The sequence below is a fragment of the Raphanus sativus genome, chromosome 2, assembly GCF_000801105.2.
Source record: "Raphanus sativus cultivar WK10039 chromosome 2, ASM80110v3, whole genome shotgun sequence".
NCBI classification, from domain to species: Eukaryota; Viridiplantae; Streptophyta; class Magnoliopsida; order Brassicales; family Brassicaceae; genus Raphanus; species Raphanus sativus.
This window is the reverse complement of record NC_079512.1, coordinates 38,861,528-38,878,017: the sequence shown is the minus strand read 5'-3', so window position 1 is coordinate 38,878,017 and position 16,490 is coordinate 38,861,528. Positions and strand designations below refer to the sequence as shown.

The 16,490-nt window shown below is 33.7% G+C and overlaps 2 protein-coding genes across 2 annotated transcripts; both read left to right on the top strand.

The window, feature by feature from the left end:
* Positions 1-8,476: 8,476 nt before the first annotated feature.
* LOC108820976 (AP2-like ethylene-responsive transcription factor ANT) lies at positions 8,477-11,351 on the top strand. Its single transcript, XM_018594024.2, has 8 exons — positions 8,477-9,060; positions 9,175-9,697; positions 9,795-9,877; positions 10,022-10,030; positions 10,136-10,224; positions 10,341-10,465; positions 10,558-10,634; positions 10,718-11,351. Exons 1-8 carry the CDS (start codon positions 8,739-8,741, stop codon positions 11,137-11,139), a joined length of 1,650 nt encoding a protein of 549 aa, XP_018449526.1. The 5' UTR covers positions 8,477-8,738; the 3' UTR covers positions 11,140-11,351.
* Positions 11,352-12,897: 1,546 nt separating this feature from the next.
* Positions 12,898-15,675, top strand: LOC108818016 (squalene epoxidase 3). The gene is made up of 5 exons (XM_018590866.2): positions 12,898-13,296; positions 13,551-13,662; positions 13,743-13,917; positions 14,308-15,250; positions 15,339-15,675. The coding sequence occupies exons 1-5, from the start codon at positions 13,090-13,092 to the stop codon at positions 15,453-15,455; spliced, it is 1,554 nt and encodes a 517-aa protein (XP_018446368.1). The 5' UTR covers positions 12,898-13,089; the 3' UTR covers positions 15,456-15,675.
* The last annotated feature ends 815 nt before the right edge of the window (positions 15,676-16,490 follow it).

Genomic DNA, 16,490 nt, shown 5'->3' with positions numbered 1-16,490 from the left:
AGGAAACAAATTATACGACCAAAATGAACATATGATTTACATTAAAATGGAAGGTTCGTAGAGACGAGAAGCATGGAGACATGGGGCACAAGAAGACATCAAAGCATGGGCTCCATTCTATAATATTTTTCATATTCCCCTTCTCTTTATTGTTAATGTTATTATTAATAATTATTCGATGTAAATTATGGGTCTCCATTTCAATTTCATCCATTGTGTCCAGATTACACACATTCAACGTACATGTCGGTCTTTCCCGTTCTGTTTCTCTTATTTTTCTGTGTTTCCATACTCGTGGTGATCTTCTGTTCATGCATATGCTAGAAAAGTATCCTTTATCCGCGACAAAATAACAAAATAAATACAGTAAGATATTACGAAAAATCTATAGTGACATCATATTGTCAAGTGCGCATTCCGGTTCTGATTAGAAAACCTAGTCTTTTCATTTTGCAAACTGCAAAGTAAGAGTGGACTACTAAAGGCCACTTAAATCAAGGCCCGATAATCATTTTAATAAATTGAGTTTTGTTTTAAAAGCCTTTAAAGCATTCTTCTCGATAAAAATAAAAACAAAACAGCCTGCAAGAAAAGTAAGCGGTAAACCAAGAATGGGTTCAATTGATAAAAGTAAGTGATTAAATCGAGGCCCATTTGATAAATGGGGCCCAAGTGATTCACTACTATGTCTTTATAATACTTTTTGACGTTTATTGAAACAAAATTTTATAAGCAAAACTGCAATCGATCGGTAAATATTCCTTTTGTAATCCATAACAATAATACGTAGATGTGAAAAGTAACTTCCTTGGTGTCTTACTGAAATTTTAGTTTGTAAAGTTAAAATTATCAAAAAAATTGTACATAATAAATTATAAATATAGATCTATAAAGAAAACACTTTCTAACAAAAGGAAATAGCAAAAATAATTAATATTTCGTCTCACGCGTATCAAACAAGAAACTTCTTCTTCTTCCATTCTTTCCTCTCCATCCATGACACCGTAGCAGGTCCAAATGAAGCCTCCATCCAGGATGGCGACAAAGAATGGTGGTTGTGGTGGTTCCCATGTGTATGTTACACTTTCTTCGCCTAGAGGTTTCTATCTTCTATACATGTCTATATTTAGGTATATCGACTGGCCATCAATCGGTTTTTGTTTCAACATTTTTGTACTATAGAATGGTTTGGACAACTGTTTTTGTGGGTAACGTTGGAATCGAAGTTCGTGACTTTAGTTGGTGGTGTACCGATGGACTTAATTTATTTGGTTATACCTTTGCGATCTCTAGTAGTATTTATATCGCCTTGGTGCGATTATCTGCAATATGCAATTTTTTACGAATTCCATTTTTGCAGTTGGTGTTGTGTTCGTGTATTTCTCTTCTTGGTGGTAAATATAAGATAAATTTATTGCCGTCTTTAACCCGATGAATACGGATGTTGTAGGTTATGATTTCATGTTTGTCCCTCGTTTGAATTAGTCTTGTTTCCTAATATTTCCCCCTATATGGAATAAGTTAGATGAACAAATTTTGTTGATATTGCCAAGATCTTTTTCGCATTGCCTGTTTTTCTTTCCGTATGGTGTAGTGTGTGTGGTTCTACGTGTTACACTAGATGTGATCTTGAAGAAACTTATGACATTGTTTTTTTTTTGAAACTTATGACATTGTTACGATACGATTTCATATGATTTCTTTTTGTGATCTGTATCATCATTTTATCTCTTATGTTATCACTGTTCACTGTTGTTGTTTGTTGTCTCTCAGTAGCTCTTTTGAACATTTTTGAGATTAATGTAAATGTTTAAGATTAACATGAATATGGTTTGATTAAAAAAACATGGATCCAGAATTTGAAGACCAGGTCTGTTTATGAATATAATTTAACAACATGATCAACCTGTCCACCATAAATTAAAATAACAATTTTTATTTCTTAAAAACTTAATAAACAAAAGTGGAAGAAAATGAATGGCTGTCATATTCAATACATTCCGATTCTAACTATTGGCTATTTTTATTTTGTTATGTTATAAACTAAATAAACATAAAGGGTAAAACCAGGAACAAAGTCCTCTCTTTGGTCTCATTCTTATTGCTTTTTTCATGAAAAGCCAAAGCCAATAAACAGTGTAAAGAAAAACTATCAGGAAGACAATTCAAAAGGGATCTCGCAGAACTCATGAGAGGCATGTATCACTAAAAGAGACACCTTCGTAAATTATTAGGTTTTTGGAGTTTTCTTTAATATACAAATTTTCTTCTGGATGACTTTTTGACTATAATCAGAAGCATGATATATGAACACTATGAAGCATAAGGAAATTCAAAATTCACATACACTTTGAGATGTGATAATCAAAGCCTGTTCTAAATTTTGGAGTTAGATTCATAGCAACTTGAACATATACATTTTACTAACATAAACATTTTGCAATCCAACTTATCACAAGTTTAATCTTTTAAAGACACTGTTTTGGCCTTACAAGTTTGAGGAAGCTAATATTATATCTATATATTTGAATTACATATTATCAATTACTAGTGCATATAAGTATAGATGACCCTGAATCCATAGTAAATTATTTGAATCATGAATCTAGAAAAAGATATTAAAATTAATAAAGAATTGAAGATCATGGATGCTCCTATTCTCTATTATGCATGGTTTTTATAACATTAATCTGATTTAATTTGTTTTTGAAAATTAAAATCACAATTTTGTCACCCTTTAGACAAAGGAGAGGGACTTCGCTAACTTTTAAATATCCCAGTGGCTTTTTTCTCAATTTTTGCGAAAGAATATCTAACAAAGAAACAATATTTTAACAATTCTTTTCAACGGAGGGGAATAGCTATTACCTTTTTGCATGTATAGAATACGTAGATGTACTAATAACTAGTATGAATAGTTTTTAGAGAAAATACACCATTCCCTTATTCATTATCATTAATAATAAATGTGAACGAATCTAATAACTAATAGGAATAGTTTTTTTTTTGTATACCAGTCGCGATGAGGCCAAAGGATGGATCCAATCCATGGGTAATCAATATGCAGAATAAAGAGAGAATGACATAAGGATTCAGATGTGACATGACATATTGGCCTCGATTACTTGGACTATGACATTTCAGACCTACCGATTTTCGCTGTTCTTAAATACTGGTATAACATTTTTGACATTCAAATGCTTACAAAGTTAAAAGAGTTCATTACAGTTTTGTTTTATCAAATAACCTGTCCATTTAAGTTTACTTTACAGCACCCTACCTGTTTTTGTTGCATTCATATAGTTAGATTTGTGGAATTCTATATAGTGGTGAATTTTCACCATTAGTACCAAGCTTGCAGGTTTTGAGATTAGTGTTGTGTCAAACTTGCTTTAGTTAATTAAGTAAAAAATGTTGCTAGTGCCTTAAAGCTATAATATGATTAAAATCCTGATTAGACAAGAAAAAGTTAAATCAATAGTACTGTTTTGTGATGAATACCCATAATTAAATACATATGGAAAAGGCCCCCAATGGACTATTTATGTTATTTTATCTTCAAGCATGCGAATCGTAATAACTCAGAAAAAATAAAAGAAAAATAAAAATAAAAGTAGAAGACATGCTCTGTTAAGTGGTCGCTGTCTTCACCCTCTAATCTTCTCTGTGTATTTGGCAGTTGAATTTCTCTGCATGCAAAATCTAATTTTAGATTTCGTGTTGGATTCTCAATATCTTCACAAACTCCCAATCTACCCCTGTCATCAAACGTCAACGTTGATATCTCTCTTACATTTCCCTTATTTATATATTAAAATTAAATGTACGATATAATTGAAATTTATCGTGATTTTAATGATTTGTCTATAATTGTGTGTTCTCCTTTGTCTGTCGCCATTCATGCAAAAATCTCCTGCATTCTGTCTCGTTCGGGTAATTATGTAAACAATAGTGGTCCTAATCGACATCTTAAATTTTGATCCGTTCGATAAAAAAAAGTTTTTTTTGTACGTGTGTTTAAGTTCAATAACTATCCACATGTGTATATATTTTTTTATATTGGAAGTATTCATTTAAATGAGTTAGCATTAATGTTTATACGCTGACATTACCAACCAAATGTTTCTGCTTTTATGGATAGTTCTATATGTTGCACTTGATTATAGATACTAGATAAAACCGGGTTTATTATAATCCGTACCCTAAAAAGTTGGACCAGAATGATATCCGTGGATTTGTTTTGCTTTGTTTAACCAACAATGTGATTATGAGTATGAGGGAATAAGTATTTACTAATTCGTGTTTTTATTAATCTACACGTGTACGGGCCTAGTACACTTATACAAATCAATGACACTAGAACTCAAAATATGGAAGAATCTACTGAAGTGTACAGTTACATATATCTTCTTTCTCAACTGCTGAAATTATATAACTTGATAAAATAAATTCAAAGGAGTTTTCATAATCAAACCAATAAAGATGTACAATCAGGGGTATAAGGGGCTTTGCAGAGTCAGCATGAAGCCAAGAGTCGTCTCAGTCCTTAAGAATCTACAGCTGCTTCGCTCGTGAACAGAGAAGAAATTAAATAATGAGTTATCTCGAATTGCATTTACTGTTAGCGTTTTCTATCGCACTTTTGGCGGTTATTAACATTTTGTATTATATCGTCGTTTGATAAAACGTTTTAAAGTTTTATAAATGCTTGCCGGGTTGTTCGTAGCCAAGTGGTTACTGAGCTCTGCCTTCGGGCCGTGGCGTGAGGGGTTCGACCCTTCCTTACCGCAGTTTGAGGATTAAAGGTCCAAAGTGACCAAAATTGACAAGAAAAAAGATTTATAAATGCTTTGAGAGAAAAAAACAATCAAGAAAACTATTGTTGAGAAGACAAAAAACAAAAACTAATTTGATACACAGATATTCCTATTGTTTTTTGGTGAAAGGCGATGGATTAATAAACTTAAAACGTTTTACACAGATATTCCTATTTAAATTTTGATATTTTGTGGAATTGTTAATCATTACCAAAATCAAAGGAAGGGAAGAAGGACCTCTTCGTGCATATGATTTCCCTCCAACGCAACTGCTCCCACTATCCTTTTTTATCTTTCCAACAAAATCATTCGCACTAGAAAATCTGTCTCTCGATCACTCACTGACTCACATGCAAAACAATTTAACTCTCCTTGGTAATTTCTTTCGAAATCTCATAACATTGCTGTTTCCGGTTTATTATTTGATGCTACTATACTTGGATAATCATCTTCGTTACTTTTTACGCCTTATTTCTAATTATCTGTGTAAGGATATTGATATTCATCATTGAACGTATGTAATACTCCACTCCGTTTCAAAAACATGCTTATTGTTTCAAAAATATAAAATATACATTTTTTATATTCTCAATATAATTTTTGTCAATTAATAATAAAAAATTGTAAAGTTAAAAAATATTAATTTACACAGAATAAAATTCGAGCATTGTTAAATAAATTTACGGCTTTCAATAATTATATATTTCTGCATGACATTCAATTGATTATCCAAATAAATTTTCTTATTAACAAAATTGCCTGATTACTGGATCCTTGCAAATCATAAACTTAAAAATGTGATTGTTGTTGAATTTCCTCTTTGTTAGACAAAATTTTCAGTTAAAAAAATGTGATTGTTGTAAATCCAGAAATAATATTATTTGATTCTTGTTTGAATTTCCTCTGCTGCATACTGCAGATATTTGACCAACGACTACTATACATTAAAAGCAAATCATCCAGCAGAAAAAAATGTTTTCATTTGGTCAGAATCAGATAAGTCTTCAATTATCTTTTGCAGGGAAAACTCTCAAGAAAAGTTGAAAAAATATTGTAAAAATATAAAAATCACAAGATTTAGCTATGATATAATTAACGATCCAGATGATTTTAGATACAAGTTTTTTTGTGTATTTATTCGGTTTCAATTTATCTATTGTTGTAAAGTAAAAATTTTCTTTTAAAATAAATATATATTTTTAGTTTTTATCCAAAATTTATTAACAATATTCTGTAATTTATTAGATCGAAATTTAGTTAGGTGTATAAATACATGATATCATTATTTTGAAAATATACAAAATTAATTTTTTTCTTAATTAGTATGGATAAATCTGAAAAAACAATTAAAATAAAACAGATGAATTATTATTTAGCTAAATAATTTATTAATTGCTATAAATCAACGCGAATATTGGTTAAGTATTAACTAAATAGTTTCCATTATAAAATTGGAAAAGAGTGATACTCCCTCTGTTTCATAATAAGTGTCATTCTGAGTTCATTTTCTTGTTACACAAAGAGTGTCACTTTACAATTCCAATGTAAATTATAATAACTTTTAGCTGAAAAATTAATTGCAAACTGCATTGATTTTATAAATAATTTTATTTATCTAAAATACTATTGGTCAAATAGGTATAATTAATTACAACTTACATATATTTCAACAACTTTCTTAATCTGTGTGAAAAATGTCACAACGACACTTTTTAAGAAACGGAGGGAGTAATAATTAAGTCAAAGTGATTAAAGATGGATGTGTAGTTCTTCAGCAAAACGGCGCCGTAGAGGTGTCTTATCCTACAGTACAGCTGGTTGTGGCAGACATCATAGGGCCTACGTACATTTGAGCTTTACTGTACGTAAAGTTTTGACATATCTAGTTAGTTCTCACTGTTAAAAAAAGTTTGACATATCTTGCATGTATCCACATTACGTAAATTTCGTAGATCTACGATATGTGGAAGAAAGAAAATCATCAAAAGTATTAATTTGTTCAATAACAGTTTCTTTGTTTCGTGCATCGGGATCTAGTTCGTCTTTTTCCAAAAAAGAAAGTATCTCCTTAATCCAACCTGTTAAACTCTTGAATACAGTGTGCTGCTCGGGGTACAAACATGTCACGTATATAGAGACAGCTTTTTGTAGATGTATTGCGAAATCAAATATAAATACAAGTAGCGACCACTTGGTTTAAAGTTTTGGAAGGTTACAAAATAAAAAGATGAATACAAAGGATGCAGAGCTATATATGTCGGGTCATTTAGAGCCCCCAGAGGTTCGTCGTAATTTCGACGGTCGGTCATGAGGAATTTTGGAGTTTTGTTCACCCTTTGTGGACTTCTGTATAGTTTTTGTCGGTTTATAGGTTTGTATTCGTATGCACTTTTTTTTGTTCCTCTAATGATTTATACGGAGGCTAACGATTGGAACAACGTTTTAATTCCAATTTTATGCTAGGCAAAATTCCATAAAAATGTCCTAACTAAATTTGGTTAATTTTTTTAATACCCAAACTTTTTCACTATTCAGTTTAATACCCCAACTAATTATTTTGCTCATTTTAATACCCAAACTTTTAAAACTGTGCAGACTTTAATACCCGAACTTTATTTATTTTAATTAAAATACTAATAAATTTCAAATAAAATTTTAAAAATCTCTAAAATTTACAAAACAAACTCAGAAAATTCTAAATTTTTTTGGGGTTTGAGAAATAAAAGTAATTAAATAGTGTAAAATATTAAATTTCGTAATAAAATTTCTAAGTTTTAAATATTGTATTTACTTTGTTTTCTGAAATAAAAAACGAAATTTATTTTTCTCATTTAAGTTCATTTATTTAAAAAAAAAATAGAATTTCCATGCTTTATCTACCTTTGTTCCTAAATCTTAAAATAAAATTAGAATTTTTAATATTTTTTCTTAGATTTTTTAGATTTTTTAAGTTTTGTTTGAAATTTATTAGTATTTTATTAAAATAAATGAAGTTCGGGTATTAAAATAGACACAGTTTTAAAAGTTTGGGTATTAAAATGAACAAAATAATTAGGTGGGGTATTAAATTGGGTAGTAAAAAAGTTTGGGTATTAAAAAGCTTAACAAAATTTAGTTCAGGTATTTTTATGAAATTTTTCCTTTATGTTATTTGTCTCTTTAAAAATGTGATCTGTGCTACACAAGAAATACGACCAAAACAAAAATAAAGGACAGCCCTCAAATATAAAATAAAATATAGGTAGAATTATTTTACTAAGATTTCTCAGGAGTTAACCTTTTTGTAAGAGAGAATTGTTATCATGAGTATATTCGAGTAAAACAACCTATCTAATATTTTGTTAAAGAATCCTGTTATCCGTAGCAAAGAGTGTTAGTGTTTTTGTTAGTACGTAGTTGTCTATCTACGCATCTCGTAGCCATAACAGTATAGTATCAACTTTGAAATGTTACCAAAGACTATAGGAAAACATAATATAAACTATAATGATAAGGTTTTTTTATAAAAATTCAGTTGGGAAAAATAAAACCTATAATGATAAGGTAAGATGGACGATGAGGAATATGCAGGGCTAAAAGCGAAAAAAAAAATGAAATTTAAAAGTAAAGAAACGTCTTTCTCAATAAGAACACAGATCCCAACGGATTCAAACGGCAAACCCTTGTGCATTGCTCTTCGCTCCATATAATAGTAAACTCTCAAAACCCCTTATCTTAAATCCTAAAGCCCCTTCCTTCTTTTCACTTCTCCTCCGAAAGAAATAGAGAATAAAGATGAAGAGTTCGTTCTTTAGTCAATGATTGCGATTTAGCTTACCGCTTCGAGAGATTAAAATTAAAAATATAAAAAAAGAGAAAAAAAGAGAGAGAGGACATTATATATATATATATCGAAGGAAGAAGAGCAGCAAAAAAAAAGAAATGAAGTCTTTCTATGATAATGATGATAGTAATACGACTAATTTGCTAGGGTTCTCGTTGTCTTCGAATATGTTAAAAATGAGTGGAGGTGATGCTCTTTACTCGTCTTCGTCTTCTTCAGCTGCTGCAACTTCTTCTGTTCCACCACAGCTTGTTGTTGGTGACAACAGTAGCAACTATGGAGTTTGCTACGGATCTAACTCAGCAGCTAGGGAAATGTATTCTCAAATGTCTGTGATGCCACTCAGATCTGACGGTTCACTTTGCTTAGTGGAAGCGCTCAACAGATCTTCTCACTCAAATCATCATCACCATACTCAAGGTTAATAGTAGTAATGTGAATATGAACTATCTTTTTTTTCTTCTTGTTGTTGTGTCTTCTTTGATGGGAACATGCTTGGTTTTAAGGATTTATGTTTTTTTTGGGCTTTTTTAGTTTCATCTCCAAAGATGGAAGATTTCTTTGGGACCCATCATCACAACACGAGTCACAAAGAAGCCATGGATCTTAGCTTAGATAGTTTATTCTACAATACCACAAATGCCTCAAACAACAACACCAACTTTCAAGAGTTCTTTAGCTTCCCTCAAACCAGAAACCACCATGAGGAAGAAACAAGAAACTACGAGAATGACCCTGGTTTGACACATGGAGGAGGGTCTTTTAATGTAGGGGCATATGGGGAATTTCAACAGTCACTGAGCTTGTCCATGAGCCCTGGGTCACAATCTAGCTGCATCACTGGCTCTCACCACCACCAAAACCAAAACCAAAACCACCATCAGATCTCTGAAGCTTTGATCGAGACAAATTCTGGATTTGAGACAACAACAATGGCGGCTGCTGCTAAGAAGAAGAGAGGACAAGAAGTCGTGGTTGTTGGACAGAAACAGACTGTTCACAGAAAATCCATTGATACTTTTGGACAACGAACTTCGCAATACCGAGGCGTTACAAGGTTTTATTTTCTTATTAAATTTTTTAAAGAAAAAAATATTTGACTTTTGTTAGGAATTTTCTTGTATTTATTCTAAGGGTTAAATCATGTGAAACAGACATAGATGGACCGGTAGATATGAAGCTCATCTATGGGACAATAGTTTCAAGAAGGAAGGTCATAGCAGAAAAGGAAGACAAGGTTTATTACTTTACATAATTTTATTTATTCTGCTTCGAGCTCAAAATTGAAACTTTTGGAATATTACTTTTTATTGGACATGTTACTGACACTGAGTTCTTATTTTCTCTATGTGTGATTATGATTTGATGATCCTCTTCTCAGTTTATCTGGGTAAGTACACACTTCAATCTTCATGGATTCATGATTCCCCCTAAATTTTCTAGGGAAAAAATGATGGATTTTGACTGCTTTTTGTTTGATTAAATATTTTTTTAGGGGGTTATGATATGGAGGAGAAAGCTGCTCGAGCATATGATCTTGCTGCACTCAAGTACTGGGGTCCCTCTACTCACACTAATTTCTCTGTAAACCATTTTCTCTCTCATTTTTTTTAATTTTGTTTTATTTCCAACTTTATATCTCTTTGATATTAATGTTTTATATTAATGCTAATTGAGCGTTTTTGGGCGGGTTTTTAAAGGTGGAGAATTATCAGAAAGAGATTGATGACATGACGAATATGACTCGACAAGAATACGTCGCACACTTAAGAAGAAAAAGCAGTGGTTTCTCTAGGGGTGCTTCCATCTATAGAGGAGTCACCAGGTACCTTAAAGTTCATTAAAATTTGTAATAACTTTATAGTATATAGTTTTTGTTATTTATTTCATATTGACTTCGTGTTTCTGTTAAAATAGACATCACCAGCATGGAAGGTGGCAAGCTCGGATCGGTAGAGTCGCTGGAAACAAAGATCTCTACCTCGGAACTTTCGGTAATTTTCACCCATGAATGTATGGTCAGTCAAAATCCTCTCCACTTGCTTGTATCTCACGGCATATTTTTTTATCCTATTAGGAACTCAAGAAGAAGCGGCGGAAGCCTACGATGTTGCAGCTATCAAGTTCCGTGGCACAAACGCTGTGACTAACTTTGACATAACAAGGTACGCTGTTGATCGCATAATGGCTAGTAACACACTCTTGTCTGGAGAGATGGCTCGAAGGAACAGCAACAGCATCGTGGTCCGCAACAATAACGACGTGGAAACCGCTCTAACCGCTGTCGTGGACGGTGGTTCTAATAAAGAAGTGGGTAGCCCGGAGAAGGTTTTGAGTTTTCCGACGATATTTGCGTTGCCTCAAGTTGGTCCGAAGATGTTCGGAGCAAATGTGATCGGAAATATGAGTTCTTGGACTACGAACCCTAATGCTGATCTCAAGACCGTTTCTCTTACTCTGCCTCAGATGCCGGTTTTCGCTGCGTGGGCTGATTCTTGATCCAATCTAATGGCTAACTCTGGTTTTCTTGGTTTAGGATCCAAGTGTTTAAGTTTATCTCTGGGTTTATCCGGTTTGATTTATTATTCGGTTTAGTTAATCGGTATAAATAGTCTGCTTAGGAGCGGTATATGTTTCTTTTGAGTTGTATTCATGTGAAACAGAATGAATCTCTCTATAACATATGTTATCAATGAATTTCTTTTTACAAACCATGCCTCGTAATTACATATGCAAATTGTCAAATGAGTCCGTAAATTTATATGGATAATTTTTATATTGTAGTCATCTGATCATGGTGTTTTTTTTAAGTCATCTGATCAAGGAAAAGAGTCTTGAAATCATGGAAAAAGATTTAAGACCATTTCAGACAACACCACATTTTAGTAGCATGCATGTTTAGAAACTCAACGAACTTAGTTATTTTTCGAAAACGTGAACATTTAAAGACTGATGTGATGGCATTGATGGTTTTGGCAATTGATTAGAATGTTAATATCTTATAAAGCTAAGGTAAAAAATATGAAAAGAGAATGTGCGTGGAGATGAAATGATCCATATGACCATATGTAATAATTAGAATTCTTGTCACATCAATATAATTTTTTCTGATACATTTGTTCTTTCTAGTACATCGAAACAAGAAGATGAAAGTAAGTAAAATATGTAACATGTCTCCAATAATGCGATTTGCTTTATTGACCATATAGTCCCACAACAATCCAACATACCTCTCCACCTCATTTCTATATTCCCTCCTTTTGTCTCTTTTTCACACCCCACCCCCGTATCAGCTTTTCCCTAAAGTTTCACCAAAATTTTAATATATTCCCTCCTCCATGATTTTTAGGAAACTTTAAAATAAACAAAAAGAAAATTAGCAATTAAAAAAATTGAGAGAATTTATTGCTCGAAAACTTTTAAGAGACTGAAATAATGATGCCTGACGCAATATAACTGTAGCCCCATACGTATGATAAATGAAGAATGAGTGGTGGTTTATTGGTGAACTTGAAAGCTGAAACCATTGAGCTTAGTACATTACGTAATGTCCTTTGCACATGTTTTCCCACACGTGTGGATGAGTCGGCCCAAATTCGGACGCAAAAGTTTTTATTGAGCCGTGAACAATTAATTATGTTACAAATATGGCCCATTTTATCTAATTCGAAAACAAGTAGACTTGTGATCTGTGAACAGTTGGTTTTAAACCCGTAACGTATATTATCGGTCCATGGCCCAAGTTTGATATAAAATCCAAGTATTTTCACCAGTCCAGGGCCTAAACTATAGGCCCTTTGGGTTATGATTCGACACATTAGTCAATTTGATAATTAATTCAATTTTGCGGTGGTTGATCGGTAGAAAAGTTTGTAGGGTTGGAAACATTTTAGTCCACATGGAGTCATATGTTTTGGCGCTTAGATATTCTGTCCCAATCGAATTTAATTGCAATTTAATTGCGTCGAAAAATGTAACGGTTGTTTGTTATAGGAGATATGAAGGCAATATCATTCCACGTGTCCTCTTCTCTGATAATTTTCGTTGTCACATGTAGGCAGGTCATCGTGATCGACAGATTTGGGTTATATTGGTATACACAACAAATTAAACCTAGAATAGTTATAATTAGCATTTCACTACAAAATAAAAGAACTTGAAACACACGAGACATTGTCATGACTCATGTGTTTAGGTTGATTCTGTAATTACTAAAAATATTATTGCGGTTTACCTATATATTAATTATTATTTTCGTCCTTGCAAACTTGTGAAATTAAAAGGAAGCCACGACTTCGATTCACAACCACAACCTCTTCATCCTTGGCAAATAATAATACCAAACAAGATCGTTTTCCTTACACAAACAGCAAAACTACGCGTCGTTTCGTAATAACCCTCCTCGCATCACCGACACTGATTCGCCCTCTTTGCGCGCGGCGGAGATAAATGGCCGTCGATCACTTAATCCTGACAACATGCTTCGCCTCCCTATTTGCGTCTCTGCTTCTCTACATCTTGCGTCTACGTCACAGCAAGAAGATTGTGAGCAATATCAACCAACCCTTGACGGTGAAACCTGGAAACGATGACGTTGATCTCATCATTGTTGGTGCTGGTGTTGCCGGCGCCGCCCTTGCTCATACACTTGGCAAGGTAATCAAGAATTTGTTTATTATCATTTATTGGTAAACGTTTGTGTTTGAATCTTATTGAATTGTTTATTTAATTATTATTATTCATCGCCTCTAGAGCTTCATTGAATCCTTGCGACACAAGCTATGTTAGGTTTACTTTGACAATCGTGTTCTCTTACATATGAAACATGAGTTTTGCTTGTTGCTGGTTTTATGGTTTCTTGTTGACGTCACGGAACCAAAGTTTTAAGTTCCTTTTGGCATGTTGTGTAGGAAGGGAGAAGAGTTCACGTTATTGAAAGAGACTTAACCGAACCTGACCGGATTGTTGGTGAATTGCTTCAACCAGGTGGATACTTGAAGCTAATCGAACTCGGGCTTGAAGGTAATACCAAAACCAACCAATAAAGTTTCATCTCTTTTTTTTTTCTAGATTGCTGACTTGTTACTACTGCATGATTGTAGATTGTGTGAAGGAGATAGATGCGCAGAGAGTTCTTGGTTATGCACTCTTCAAAGATGGGAAACACACCAAACTCTCTTACCCTTTGGAACAGTTTGATTCTGATATTGCGGGTCGCAGCTTCCACAATGGTAGATTCGTGCAGAGGATGCGAGAGAAAGCTTCTACACTTCCCAAGTAAGAAGTACTCTTTTTTTTTTTGATTAACCTAATGTATCTCGGACCTGCGTAAAAGCGTAGACTTATCCTCAAAATAGGTGAAATCTGACTTTTTCTAGATATTTAAATGAGTTATAAAGTATAGCTTTAGAGCATGATTAATCCTAGTTTTTTAGTCAGGGTTTTTAACTCATGATTTAACACTTTTTTTTTATATTTTTCGGTCAAGAGATATTTTTTATATTTCTCGGTTCTAGTTTTTTTTTAGATTTTAACTACTAAAAGTTAAGAATCGTCTCTTAGTCGAAGCTAAGAACCCCACTTAAGAATCAGTTAACATCTTGTGGTTTACATATATTTTTAGGCCGTTTATTACACTATAGAATCTGACTTGAGTTTTTTTTTCAGTGTTCGAATGGAGCAAGGAACAGTGACATCATTAGTGGAAGAAAAGGGAGTAATAAAAGGAGTTCAATACAAAACCAAAGAAGGACAAGAGCTTAGATCATATGCTCCACTCACCATCGTATGTGATGGTTGTTTCTCCAACTTACGTCGCTCTCTCTGCAAACCCAAAGTGGAAGTACCATCAAACTTCGTTGGTCTCGTGTTAGAGAACTGCGAGCTTCCCTTTCCAAACCACGGCCATGTTGTCCTCGGCGACCCATCACCCATTCTGTTCTACCCAATAAGCAGCTCTGAGGTCCGTTGCTTGGTGGACGTACCTGGCTCCAAACTCCCTTCACTCGCAAACGGCGACATGGCTAAGCATCTCAAGATAACCGTTGCACCACAGATACCTATCGAGATCCGAGAGGCCTTTATCTCAGCTGTTGAGAAAGGTAACATAAGAACAATGCCGAACCGAAGCATGCCTGCTGATCCCATCCCTACACCAGGAGCTTTGCTTCTTGGCGACGCGTTCAACATGCGTCACCCTCTAACAGGTGGTGGTATGACCGTGGCATTGTCTGACATAGTCATCCTACGTGATCTTTTGAACCCTCTCGTGGACTTGACCGATAAAGAGTCTTTGTCTAAGTACATTGAGTCGTTCTACACGTTGAGGAAACCTGTTGCGTCGACTATTAATACACTCGCGGGGGCTTTGTATAAAGTGTTCTTGGCATCTCCTGACGATGCGAGAAGCGAGATGCGTCGAGCTTGCTTTGATTATCTTAGTCTTGGAGGTGTTTGCTCGTCGGGACCAGTGGCTTTGCTCTCTGGTTTGAACCCGAGACCTATGAGTCTTGTTCTTCATTTCTTCGCTGTGGCTATATTCGGTGTTGGTCGTTTGCTTGTTCCTCTTCCTTCAGTTAAACGATTGTGGCTTGGAGCTAGACTTATCTCGGTACGTTGCTTTTCTTGAAATAATAAACTTTGATTAATGTAGAGGTTTTGACGTTGAATCTTTTTTTTTTGTCATTGTTGCGAAACAGAGTGCTTCTGGGATTATATTTCCAATAATTAAAGCAGAAGGTGTGAGGCAGATGTTCTTCCCTCGAACCATTCCTGCCATTTACAGAGCTCCTCCTGCTCATTCTTCTTCTCAATGATGACATCATAAACAACATTGCTTTCAAGACTTTTCAAGTGTGAGAATATAGCTACGTCATGGGTGGTTTTCTATTTGGTCTGAAAAATGTGTCACGTTCATTGAAAAGAAAATAAGCTCTGTCATGTAAAAGTGTATATCTCTCTCTCTCTCTCTCTGTTAATTGTTAAAACTTTTCTGTATGCACAATGAAGTTTGGCTTAAAATCTTTCTTTATTTTAGTCTCATTTTTGCATATTTGTAAACTTCGCTGATTATCAATAACAAAAGCAAAAGCATAAACACCAAAACTATTTATCTATCAAGAGAGCATATGCGCAAGTACTATTTTTTTTTCTTATTAACACACGAGTTTGGGCCTATAAAGCTAAAACTCACACTTGATGGGCTATACTGCATGCGGTATTGTTTACTTGTGATATGGGTTTGGATTGGCATGTTATTAGGCTTTAACCATGATATTCAGTTTTTTCTTTATTTCATATGATTCATGGCTTTCTGTTTCCAAGTTACCGGAAGAATCTAGGTCCAATTCTTAACAAACTTGCAGTCGTTATGGGAATTCTTCAGTGAGTTTGAATGATCTTAAAAAAAAAGAGTTTGAGTGATCTTGTAGATCGGTATGAACATTTGATATATCTTTATTTCAAGAAAATTTGTGAAAACTGTTTACCAAAAACTTCAGTATATACAAGTCATTAATAGAATGTCAATCGCTTTCAAGGCTGCAACTTAAGAAACAAGAGGGAATGGGGGATGGATGATACGAAAACTATTGAAAGGGATCTAAAATGATTTGGAGCTATATACATTAAGGAGTGGAACCCATTAGTAGCCCATTAAACCTACCATTCATCATTTTGATGTTGAGTCTCTTTATTGTCATCATGGATGGCATCATCATATTTCAGCCTTCCTAGGGGCGGATAGATTGTTATCTTTGTGTTAACGTTTATAATGATTTCAATACAGTATTTATTACAACTATAGTAAAAATATATAAAATGATATATATTTTCCATAATTTGTTTATATA

Excerpts from the sequence above, each read along its gene's own strand:
- LOC108820976 (XM_018594024.2), top strand. The coding sequence starts at position 8,739 with ATGAAGTCTTTCTATGATAATGATGATAGTAATACGACTAATTTGCTA. Across the intron at positions 9,698-9,794 it reads CAATACCGAGGCGTTACAAG|ACATAGATGGACCGGTAGAT; the intron begins GTTTTATTTTCT and ends CATGTGAAACAG. Across the intron at positions 10,466-10,557 it reads ATCTATAGAGGAGTCACCAG|ACATCACCAGCATGGAAGGT; the intron begins GTACCTTAAAGT and ends CTGTTAAAATAG.
- LOC108818016 (XM_018590866.2), top strand. The coding sequence starts at position 13,090 with ATGGCCGTCGATCACTTAATCCTGACAACATGCTTCGCCTCCCTATTT. Across the intron at positions 13,663-13,742 it reads AATCGAACTCGGGCTTGAAG|ATTGTGTGAAGGAGATAGAT; the intron begins GTAATACCAAAA and ends GCATGATTGTAG. Across the intron at positions 13,918-14,307 it reads AAAGCTTCTACACTTCCCAA|TGTTCGAATGGAGCAAGGAA; the intron begins GTAAGAAGTACT and ends TTTTTTTTTCAG.